Source organism: Morchella sextelata, assembly GCF_020137385.1.
Source record: "Morchella sextelata strain SCLS chromosome Unknown scls_14, whole genome shotgun sequence".
Classification (NCBI taxonomy): Eukaryota; Fungi; Ascomycota; class Pezizomycetes; order Pezizales; family Morchellaceae; genus Morchella; species Morchella sextelata.
The window spans coordinates 194,158-206,492 of NW_025408629.1; the positions used below are offsets into that span (position 1 = coordinate 194,158).

Here is a 12,335-nt window from a genome sequence, read left to right on the forward strand (position 1 = left end):
AGCCTTCTCATACAATGGGCAAGACTGGTGGAGCCATGTTTGTAGGAAACCGAATGATTGTGAGTCATTGAAGAGTTGCTAAACGAGAGCTCAATATCATATACTGACAACCTACTGTTTTCTCCACGTGTCGAGAAATTGCTCGTAGTGCTTGAGAAAGCGATTCTTCATCGATCACAATCTAAGAAACACGTTATTCCAGACTCTCTCATTTTACCGCTGCTTCTGGCTTAGTCCTTCCTCGGAAGAATCAAACCGCTTCAATAATACTACATATTTTACGATGTCTCACTGTCTCATAAACCGGTTTTCATATCTAGGTCGAAATCGAAATAGTCTGCTCCAACATTCGATTTAATTCGACTTGGACCCCTAAATCCAATAAAATCATCAATTGCCGGCCTCAAGTCAAAATCCTGATTTGATTTGACTTATTCATCGCAGGAAATCGATTCAAATTCAAATCATGCGCTGAAAGGGTATTCAGGAGACTCTTTTACTGGATTGGGGTCCACACATTATTTTCTGAGATTAGCTTCTTCCATGAAATGTATCTCAAACCTATACATTATTTAGTGTATAATTTGAAAATCAATTTCACTGGTCTAAATCGTAGCCATGATTTGATAGTGAGAGTTGAATCAGATCCAAATCAAATCAGCAAATCGATTTCTCGAACCATGATTTATAAATCATGGTACAAACCAGATCGAAAGTCTCACCAGAGTCTTGAGACTTTGATTTCAATCTCACCCGCTCACTAATGATGTGGATAAGAACCATTCAATGATATGTCCAAGCTATGCTAAATTCTTTATATCTCTAGTTTCTATGTGAATAAGAAAAAATGTTTCGTTTCAAGGAGATACAATATCTTAACCCGGACCAATGCCGTTGGAGCCAAGAAAAATATCTCTGCCGTTAATAACCTATATAATTTAGGACCCGTTCGGCAACAGTCCAAAACGGCATTTACAGTGGTGAGAACACCGCTCCAACGATCTTTTTGTTAGGCATTGACCCTTGAAAACTCCGTTTTGTCTTGTTGCCGAACGGGCTCTAAGTGGTATTTACTTGCCGGATTTTATATTCTGTCCGACACGAATCCCGAAAGTAGGCAAACATATCGTGAAAACATGCAGGTAAGATACCAAGGTGAAGTCCGCTGCAATCGAAGCAGCTTTATTGGAGTGTTTTGGCCTCAAATTTCGAGCTCAAATTTCTAGTTCTTGGCTGTCGGTAGGGTTACCTGTACTGCGCTGAACGCTGTCGCTGTTCAATCATTCATTAAGTTAGATATCGTACGCTAGTCGATGGGGAATTTGCTTATTGAGAGAGAGAACATTTCTGGCGTACAGCGCACTACAGGTGGAAATCGGGTGTGGCCAAAACACTCTATTAGGAATCAGAATAAAAAATTCAGCAAGTAGCTGCCGCCTGTAAAGCGGTATGGTTCACCACCGTAGAGAAAATCACCTGTAGGTACACCATCGGCCAACGAAGAAGAATATATACATGGACATCTGATCAACAATAAAAGAGGGAGGGCTCCAATGGAGCAAAAGAGTTCGTTACCCAGGATTCCCACATGGTCACCCACTGCAGTACTGACTAGGCGATATGTTGTTTATGTATGGCAGAGCGGACGGGATGCCCAGTTTTCAACATTCTATGAACGAACACATTGAAAACTGTTGGTTTTTAGTTTTTCTTCAGGATTCGAGAAAGATGGCGAGTGATTTTTCATGACGAATTTTCTTTTTTTTTAGTTTGGGGCTGTTGTTTGCGATACAAGGCATAGATCTTATAGATACATAGTAGCTCTTGATTAACTTGACGAGGAAGCACCTCGCTTTTATTAGAGAGTTTTAGCTACACAATTTGACAAGATCTCGAGCATTTGGACAGAAATTCCTGCACTTCCCATTGGTTGCAACGTGCATGAGTTTCTGTCCAAACCGCACAGCTAAAATCCTCTATTGCTTTAAGGTGCTTCGTATGACCTTTGAGCAGATGCAGGGGTAAATTTATCCCAGTCAACGGCGACATGGAGAGTAATACTAGGACATCGGGTATTTGGGAGGTTGTGGCCATGGCCTTGGCTTAAGACTTTGGTTGAGTAATATATCGGCAGGGTAACCAGCGATCTTCAGGAGTGCCGTATTAGATAATGTGGCCATGGTGGCTGATCATTAGCTAGCGCCGTCGTCAGCCACCCTTAGCCCGTCGTCACCATCCATCCAACTTCAATCGCTCGCAACATTCCAACTTCTTCCGACCTCCGAACCTCATCTCCCCACAACCACTCCGCAGAGATAGCTTCTATATATCACTCTCACTCAGTATCGTAACATAACCAGTCACTATTTACTCAACGGACCCTTCCCACAGCAGAACCAATAGCAATCAATAACACCGTAACTAAGCAACATGGCGTCACGCGAAGAAGCAGGTGCACCAAAGCTCAGCAGCAGCGTGAAGCTGGTGCTTCTGGGAGAGGCCGCTGTTGGAAAGGTTGGTCCTCCAGTCCATACATAAGCCCACCTTCCCAACTGCCCGCATCTGTTATGCTTGCAGATGCTGCTCGGATGAGCTCGGGTCAGATAAGGGGCTGAGAGATAAGCTGTCGCATGGTGGATGGGCCGGGGGGCGGTGTTCTAAGTCACAAGAAAAAGCTGACAGTTAGTGTGGTTGTTGTAGTCTTCTCTCGTCCTTCGTTTCGTGAATGATGATTTCCAGGAGAACAAAGAACCCACCATCGGAGGTATGCATGCACACGCCCCTTCTCCCTTCTTTTCCACCCCAGCACTTCCCGTGAGCTAGTGTGTCCTGGTTAGTACTGACTTTGGGAACGTTGCAGCCGCATTCTTGACCCAGAAATGTAACCTTCCAACAAGAACTATCAAATTCGAGATTTGGTAAACCACCACATGTGCTACCGGTGTAAATGTTTGTGGATGTTAACACGTACTCAGGGACACTGCTGGCCAAGAACGTTTCGCCTCATTGGCGCCAATGTACTACCGCAACGCCCAAACCGCGCTTGTTGTCTACGATATCACCAAGCCCACCTCCCTCACAAAAGCTAAGCACTGGGTAGCTGAGCTTCAGCGCCAAGCTTCGCCTGGCATTGTCATCGCCTTGGTTGGGAACAAGCTCGATCTTGCCTCAAACAACGCCATCTCTGCAAATGCGGATGATGTCGATGATGCGGAGAATGAAGATCGCAGAGCTATCCCTACCTCTGAGGCAAAGGCGTATGCAGAGGAGGAGAGCTTGCTCTTTTACGAGACCAGTGCGAAGACTGGAGAGAATGTGCAGGCCGTCTTTGAGGCGATCGCGAATGCCATTCCTGAAAGCACATTGAAGCCGAGGGGCGGTGCTGGAACCGGGATGGGCGGCGGTGCCAGATCTGGTGCCAATGAGGGGCATAGTCATGCGGTCAACATGGCAGACGCAACCAGAGCGGCCAAGGAGGGATGCGCGTGCTAGTTGTATCTCTCTCTCTTTTCCTTTACTTTTTTTCTTATTGGTATTTTTCTTTACTGTTTTATGGGAAGATGAAATGTGAGACGAGACGAGAAACAAAGTGTTTGTATGATCCAGTAGTTAACAAGAAGCACAAACACTCTTCCAACCTTTTTTTTTGTGTCCCCTCTCTATCATTTTTTCTAACTCTTGGTAAGGGAAACTATCGAATACTCTAACGAAGGTCCGGAAAGTGATAATACATGTATTTTCCTCCACCTCTCCCCAAACTTTTACTTTTTAGGGTATGGGGGTGCTGCTTTCCTCTCTAACCTTTTTATTCTTTTACTTTTTTTCCCTCTGCTTGGTTCGGCTTGTCTTCATTATTTTGGGTCGTAGTGGGGGAGGGTGGTGGCTGTTGTAATAACTTCATGGCTCAGGTGATCGGTTGTAAAACTGAGTGTCTTTATGGGTACTACGGAAACGGGAAATAAACATGAATCTTTTTTATATACAACAATAGTAAGAGCCTAGGTTTGGGAATGTGAATTGTAGGTTTGTGATTGTGATTGATGTGGATGCGTCGTTCTCCATTGGTTGGCGGATATATATATCCTGCTTGGTTAATTGAATTGCCTATATGTGGATTGGATTACTATATTACTCTGCATATTGCGTTTCAACATCGCAGCAAAACCTACGTAACCTAGCTTCATAGCGTATTCAATCGGGGGGATTTATCCTAGGCATCGATAGAAGAGTAGGTTTTACCAGTCCTCAGATTACCTCTTGTTATACCCTTCTCCAGAAACCTAAGAACAGGTGCAAAGAAGAGGTTTTATCTCCGTATATAACTCCTCGGTAGCGATGGTAGTGATGACGCACCATCAGCCACAGATCGACCGAACAACGTGAAATTAAGGTTTGGGTTTAGTCGCGCCCCGATTTGCACACGTCGGGTCTGGGCGTGGGACTAGATATGCACCAAGACAACGACACGGAACTGCACCCCCACTTTACTTCACTTTCTCTACGGTTCCTGGATTCACCAAGTTATCATCCCTCCCCCCGCGAGAGATGGGTATCTGGGACTATGAAAGGAGCAAGTGGCTCTGTGGGGAGCTCTGATGGGGGAGGTTATGTGTAAGTGCACCAACGTTAATTGCTCTAGTTCGTGCTTGATGACAGGCTGACTTACTGGTGCTTTGAGGGGATAGCTTCGTCCTCTGTGCGTAATTATAAGTGGGAGCACACCTCTGTTCTGGCATGGTAGTCGGCTGCGAATGTAGTTTTACGGAGTATCAGCCTAGAGTACGCAACAGAGGTTACTCATTGAAAATTGCTTGGGTATGGAGGTTAGTTTTATCGAAAGAGTTCTTTGAAATATTTGACTGTACTGGCTGATAGGGATGAAATTAGTTCCTGGCTACTCACTCCAGAACGTTTTTAGTTCTAGGCCTTGACACAGAAAGTCAAGTTACAAGTGGAAGTTTATCCCCCAGATATGATTCGTGCCAAGCACATCATCATTGGGGGAAGGTTAAAGCACCTGCCAAGACCAGGCAGGTTCACCCAAAATCACTCGTGCACTAGTCGGGTTGTCTAAGGCGAGTCACACATGTCTCATGGCGGACTACAACTACATCTGAAAAGTAGATATATTTTTTAGAAAGTAAGGTAAATATGCCTCCCAGGAAGAATAAAAAACAAATGAAAAAGCGCCTGCTAAACCAAGGTTTACTCCAGAACCAGAAGAAATGAATGTAGAGAAACACCCTCAACAAGAAGAAACTCCGAAAGCCCTACCGGAGAGCCCAAGACATGAAAAAAAGACTATTTACAAGATAAGTCATAAAAGAGGAAGAAACACTCTTACTGAAAGCTTGTGATCTAGCGGCGAGCGCGTCTAGCACGTCTGTAGCCACCACCGTAACCGCCACCGTAACCACCACCGTAGCTACCAGATCCGCCAGCAGCAGTAGTCGAAGCAGTACCTTCGCTATCCAGCTCCTCGCTGTCACCAAGAACACCCTCTGTACCGGCTGAAGAAGAAGGCTGGGGTGCGGAGGTCATAGTGACCAAGGTAGTTGGGGAACCGCCTTTGCCATACCCACCCGAGCCGCCCGACTTTCCGCCAGTGGGAGCTTGAGTCATCTGTCCGTTTCCTTGGCCGTCACTGCATGGCGCACCAGTTGCTTCAACTGTATCTGCGGTAGTGGTTGGCTGCTGGTTGTAGTCTGTGGGGGTTTCTATGGGAGTGTTGAAGCCATTGTCGCCAGAGCTAGAGCCTACATCCACGGCAACAGATGTGGTGGGCTGTACGCTCGGGGAGCTGGTAGTCGCGCCATAATCGGGAGATCCATAACCCTTGGTAGAAGTTCCGACGATAGCAGTAGAAGTGGGCAGCACAGCGATAGTAGAAGTTCCGACGATAGCAGTAGAAGTGGGCAGCACAGCGATAGTAGAAGTTCCGACGATAGCAGTAGAAGTGGGCAGCACAGCGATAGTAGAAGTCTTTCCAGAACCGGCGCTAGAGGTGGCTGTCGGCTGAACAGCTACAGAAGAACTGGCACCTGGAGACCCTCCTGCACTTCCGGGAGCGTGGCAGTTTCCTGCTGACGGTTCCTTGAATGGAATTCCGGCAACTGTGACCTCTGCTACTTCGGTTCCAGGGTTGGGGTACAACAGAGCATTTCCTGCTGTGCTGCGGCATTCTCCTGTGGCAATCTGTCCGGGAATATTCATATCGCCGACAAACATGGCTGGGTAGTCGGCAAGTGTGCTAGTTCCGGAACCAGTAATTTCAACAGATGCGCAGTTCATATAAAACTCGTCACGGTTACCGGTTACAGCTGTCCATGTCCTACATTTCAAACAATTAGCACCATATAAATAATAGAAAAGGTGGTTTATCAAATAAACTTACCAGGCGAAAAGAGCGGCTCCGGCCTTGGCTTCGGCAGGGATAGGGAACGGGAAGACCTGATCGGGTCCAGCCAAGTTTGAATTGAGAGCGACATCTCTTGGGCACCCTCCGTGGAATGACTTCAACACGCTCCATGTGGTACCGTTGTCGTAGGATAACGATGCTTGGCAACTGCCTCCGCTGTGTGCTGCCAGAGCACCCTCGCCGGAAGTAACATGACCCAGAATTCTGTTCAAATTGCAGATTAATATATATTCATTGGATCTCCAATTGAAACAAAGATAATACATACTCAAAAGAAGCACTTGACCCAGCAGCCCATGACTCAGTGGGTGTCATATCAACACCCGCTTTCTTGTGGAGCTGTTTACAAGGGAAATCGCTACCATCTGGGTTGAGAGGTGCGTTGTAGGCGTTACCGGTGGGGTCCTCAACAGGAGCGTCGAGGGGCTTGGGCGACTTGATACGGGCATGGCCAGATACCAGACTTGCTGAGATCGAAAGGAGTAAAATTGCCAAGAAACGCATTTTTTTCAAAAAGTGGGTTTAGTTGATTATTACAAAAAAAGGCTACACTAGGTAGATTGAGAAGGGAAAAAATAGGATGGAAGAAAGTATTTAAAGTGAAAGTGAAAGTGGGTTGTTGAGGGTGGTCGATTGACTTGCAATTGACTTTGGTTCTGATGGATTCTAAGTGACGGGAATGCAAGCTACTTAAAAGCAGAAGGAACTGGATTATGAATATTTGTGGCTTGAAGGGAAAATACGAATCTGGAAACTATTCTGGAATGTGGTAGGGAGGCGCGCGCCTGGCCGTTCACGGAAAGAGAAAATGCCACATTCAGACAAGGATCCTGCCTCTCCTAGGTGGCTATTTTTTCCAAGCTAGCCAATAGCTTCGTTTGATCAGCCAATAATCTAACTACATGGACCAATAGATCCCTACAGTTCGGCACCTTTCTCTGTTCAGCTTCAGCACTACTCATTTGGGGCGGGTGACGTTAATTACAGCCGCTCGCGAACGATAGGCGACAACTTACCAGTGCATGCGAGATTTTGTAACACTACTCTTACTGCGGCTCAAGAACAAGCTTTCGTTTCAGGCCTCAGGTCCAATGAAGAGCCATACAAAGGCTCTCATCAACAAGTGGCGAAGCCGACAACTCGTGTCATTGGACAGAAAAGTGGAAATTAAAGTATTGTCAGATGCAAAGTTTTTTCGCCCTCGGTTTCAAGAACATGTTAGCTAACTATGATGGTACACAGAGAAACCCCTGAGAGGTACCAGCACTGAAGGAAGCGTATGTACTGTACGTCTAAGGCAACAAGGTATTTTTGTGTGCCTACTGTCAATGTTCGGTTAGGCTTTTGGCCACCTAACAATAGGACGAGGGTGGAAGAAGATCTGAGGCCCCTCTTGATCATGCAAGGGGTAAATGTTCCCGACAGGGGCAGGGAACGACATACATAAATGCAAACGGCGCAATCAATTGCACTTCACGTGGTGACAACTGAGACCTGCAGAAGAAGTCGTTGATGTACGCACGGAACGGTACCTGCTTAACCGTTGGCTTGGGGGGATTCCCGAAACATGGTCATCATATGAACTTGCCCAACCTCTTATATGATTTGATGTGTATGCCTTTATATTTTGTTTTTGCCTTACTGTCACTGCATTCTGCATCCCTACCAATCCAGCCAGCCACTTAAACAATTGGCGAGAATAGGAAAGTTACAACACTGCAAAACATTTGGTGTATGAGAGAGTGAAAGAGGGGTTGGGAAAAGAAAAGAAAATCCTGAAAACAGTAAGGAAATACATATCTTCATTCATATGCAACATCCAGCATAAATGATTCATTAATTACAACTTTTTATAGGTAAAAACTCACTATCTTCAACTTTACTCATGACGTGGCTACGAGGACACTGACAGACCCACTGACTGCACTGCACTCCGATGTTCCTCCGTACTCTCCAGAACCTTTTACGCCCTTTACAAAACGGCCAGCAGGCCATTTTCTGTCCTCCACAATGACTACATCTTCACCCGTGATGCGGACTGAGCCGGACATGCTATTTCCGGTAACGACACCCTCCCAATCCCCCGGATATTCAACTCTAACCGGCCCGCTTATAGATGTGTGCTTTGCGGTGAGACTTTTATTTCCGTTTCCTAGACGGTTTGTAAATGATATGTTGGTGGAGCCTTGTCTGGTGTCTGTGATAAGGGTCGAATGGCCTTCACCGGTGGCGGTTATGGAAGCTGTGATACTTCCGCTCACTGTACCATGATAGAGGGATTCTCCAAGTACGTAATCACCGCTGATGGAACCGCTGACGGTATCAACTTTTGACCGGTAGCTTCTTCCCTGCGGAAGGATAGCTGTATCTCTAGGGAAAATCGTTTTTATGTGCCCTGACATAGTCACTGCAACGTACTCAGCGATATGGGAGTTTGAGTCTTGAGGAATGACGTTTGCGGTTATGCTCCCTCTGCAGATCACCGCTTAGTACAGTTCTCAATTGAACTCTTTCGTGGAAGGGGGGTGCTTACGATTTTGTTTCCAGATGGACCAAATCATGGAGCCCGAAATCACCATCGATATTACCAGAGTCAATGATAATCACGGTCTTATTTGACTCTACACCGAAGGCTGATCTTGTGATAACACTACCCGCTATAGTTTCGAGTGATAAGTTGTTAACTACAAGGTCTAATGATGGTTGCAAAATCACGTTTAATCCTTCAGTGCGCAGGGAAAACCTCGGGAATCCGGGTTTTTGAAGTGGGACTGAAATTGTCGCCCGTACTTCAATACAGCCGCGAAGGCCTCTGAAAGGAGTTCTATTCGTCTGTAACCTGTAAATATTGATATTAAAAGGGCGTGTCGAGGTTTTGGGCCTACCTTGAAGACAATTCCTTCTTCATTCATATCAATACTGTACTTGTCCCCCAACTCCCTCTCCGTCATCTTGACCTCAAAATCGACAGTAACATTCTTTAGGTCCTCGACGCCCTGCACGAACACATCGCCAAGCACCTGAATATGTCCGCCGTGATCCCAAGCTTGGGGATCCGCTGTCGATATCTCCGAAAATGCAAACGAACTCGGGCCAGAGAATATATATTTTTTCTTGGCGAAGAAATCAGGCCCCGGCCCAGGAGGGCACGCGTTAAAATCCGGCCACTAAACAGAACCGACAGTGTCAGTATAGTAGCTAACCATCCAGATAACATGAGCCCAAACCTTTCGCCCAGGTTCATCTGGCGGCGGCCCTGGAGGAGGTCTGCCTGGTGGCCCTCCACCATGACCGTGCCCTGGAGGAGGTCTGCCCGGTGGCCCTCCACCATGACCGTGCCGTTTTACGGTAAACATTTCTGCGAGTAGAAACGATGCAAGAAACACAAATGCTATCCGGATGAAGATCCACCTGCAAATTTCGCTCGTGGAGTTTTCCTTTTTGATCCTTTCAAAGGTTCCCCACGGGTCTCGGAGGATATCTGGGCGCCTCCACCCTTTATCTTCTGGCACAGCCTGCGCGCTTTCTCCGGCCCCGCAGTTGCAATTCTCGGTACACACGTGCTGCTGCGCATGATCGGCACTGTAATACGGAGGAGCTGCATCCTCCTCTTCTATTGCATCATTGAACGAGCGATCTCCACCACCCATTATCCTCCCCGTAGGTGTGCTACCGTAAGTTGACGTTGAGTAGTTATATGGAGGCGAAGGAAGCGACGGACTACTCCGTTTTGAATTGTCCGTAGGGGGCCTGAAAAGCGGTGTCCTCTCGCCAATGGGCTCCATCTCTGAATCTGAAATCTCGGGATCTAGGTCGGAGTCGGAATCATCGGAAATATATACAATCCGCTGAGGATGGTTTCGTGGACTGAAGTAGCCATCCGCGTCCGTCATCCTTCTTTTTTTTCACTTTGAGACTTCAAATCTTTTATCTAGCTATTTGCGCGGCCTATTAACGATGACTGGTAATGAGTGAGTTGGTGGTGGGTTGAATGAGCGTTTGGTTGGTTGGGGTTAATGGTTTGGTTGATTACCTTCTTGCGAACACGCAAGCAAGCTGCAGAAACAAAAAAAAAAGACGAAAGGAGAGGCAACAGCAGCACTGGCAGAGAAAAGGAATGTTATGGGGAGAAACTGAACCGGTGACGCGCGTTCTGCTTTCCCCCGATCCCTGCCTGTCTCTCGGTCTCCTTTCGAGAAGAAGAGCCCCCCCTTGCACGATTGAAACGAAAAAGCCCCCCTCCCTTCCCCTCGCCACCCGCAACGGGCAATTCGTTTCGGGTTTCGGAGAAGATGGGTCATGGGATATCACTCATAGTGCTGGCTGTAATCGAGATTTAGTTGTTTAGAACTAAGGATAAATCGAGATCATGTGCGTATGTGTGCGCCCGTAAACTGATGACGACGGGCCTACAATTGACTCGGAGAAACGCGTAAACTGGAAGTTGAGAGAGGGGGTGGTGATAGTGGATAGTGATGAGTAAATTGTAAATATATGTTGTAGATCGAGTATCTAGAGAGAGAGGTTGAATAGTAGACCTTCCTGTTTTGGAGCCTGCTTGAGAGATAAGCATTTATGCTTATATGGGTTTAGCTAACCTTCTGTCGCTTGGTTGGTTGGCCGATTAATAGACATAAGTAGGCGGGGTATGGTATATTATATGTGCAGAGCCAGGCGGTTAGCCGCTCAAATGCAAAACTTGTGCCGGCCGACAGGTACCGGGAGGTGGGTGATCAGCGGTGACACTATTAATACGAGAGGGAGGTCGTAGGATTGCGACTATATCGACATCATATCTGGGTGTCGGTAGTGCAGTTCTGAGGTCTCTGTTGCTCTAGAGCTAGGCGTAGGCTTGGCCGCCAGAATTATCAAGAGCGTCCTCTAGTAAGATCTGCGTCGAAAAAAGCAACTTTTCTAAGCAGCCAGATGGTAGCGATATATCGACTCAAAATAAACCCGGAGTATCATTCAGAGGATAAAACAGCCCACTAGCTAAATGGCCCAGCTGAGATCGACCGGCCCACTATGTATCTCGGTCTGCTAGGTTCGGGAGACTTATATTCCAGCACGGTCGGTTGGTCGCTCTCCCAGTATACATGATGGGAAACGAAACCGTAGTCGGAGTGGTCCCATTCGATCTGGTCCATCATTGAAGGCAGATTTCGGACCAGAAAAGTCAATAGTGGGGACTTTCTAAAGCAGTGTTTTGTTCTTTTACCGACCTGGTTCATTCCTTCTTGACATATGTCGGATAGAAGAGCGGAGAGGATGTCGATATATATGGCGTAAGAAATATATCCATAATTAATCGTAGAGATTATGATACTTAACGGCCCTTCGTATTTTTTAGGCTCTGTATTAGATAGGTTCGGTATAATTTGGCCAAGTCTAGTATTTCCATTCGATTCAGCGGGATGTTTTGGCCTCTGATATTAGTAGAGTGAAATTCCCTAGTCAGTACCAGGTGAGGTGAAGAGAGGTGTATTTCCTTTTCACCACATCCTCCCGCCTAGAGCTCCGGGGTTGTGATTTTTGGGCGGACCACTGTCATCTGGCCAAATATACCGCAATACACCTCGATATCGAGCTACTAAAGCATCATAATTTTGAGGACCCTCACGCCGTTTGTATATGGATTTTCGGGGTACATACGCAATTTCCCAAAGGATCTTCTTTGAGGGGTGAGATAAGCCAACTAGGTGATCCAAGTGAGATCTGGGTTCAACAGCTAGACATAGACCTACAAGCCTGCCCGGTTTCCTTCCCTCTTTATAGTTGTTATTAATACCACTTTCGACTACTATTTTGTCTTGAGGGATCACATCTAACAATATTTCGCATATAAAACACCTCTTCTCAAACTCAACACCCGAACTGACATCGGAACCAACCAAAAACGAAGTTGATGATTCGATTC

General features: G+C 46.6%; 3 protein-coding genes across 3 annotated transcripts; 1 reads left to right on the top strand and 2 right to left on the bottom strand.

The window, feature by feature from the left end:
• Positions 1–2,430: 2,430 nt before the first annotated feature.
• Positions 2,431–3,492, top strand: H6S33_002924 (uncharacterized protein; the record flags this gene model as incomplete). Its single annotated transcript, XM_044834657.1, has 4 exons — positions 2,431–2,514; positions 2,701–2,764; positions 2,861–2,918; positions 2,976–3,492. The coding sequence occupies 4 exons, from the start codon at positions 2,431–2,433 to the stop codon at positions 3,490–3,492; spliced, it is 723 nt and encodes a 240-aa protein (XP_044692131.1).
• Positions 3,493–5,358: 1,866 nt separating this feature from the next.
• On the bottom strand, positions 5,359–6,922 carry H6S33_002925 (uncharacterized protein; the record flags this gene model as incomplete). The annotated part of the gene is made up of 3 exons (XM_044834668.1): positions 5,359–6,331; positions 6,395–6,622; positions 6,687–6,922. The coding sequence occupies 3 exons, from the start codon at positions 6,920–6,922 to the stop codon at positions 5,359–5,361; spliced, it is 1,437 nt and encodes a 478-aa protein (XP_044692132.1).
• A 1,379-nt stretch (positions 6,923–8,301) lies between these two features.
• Positions 8,302–10,311, bottom strand: H6S33_002926 (uncharacterized protein; the record flags this gene model as incomplete). Its single annotated transcript, XM_044834679.1, has 4 exons — positions 8,302–8,890; positions 8,952–9,075; positions 9,162–9,585; positions 9,646–10,311. The coding sequence occupies 4 exons, from the start codon at positions 10,309–10,311 to the stop codon at positions 8,302–8,304; spliced, it is 1,803 nt and encodes a 600-aa protein (XP_044692133.1).
• Positions 10,312–12,335: the final 2,024 nt, after the last annotated feature.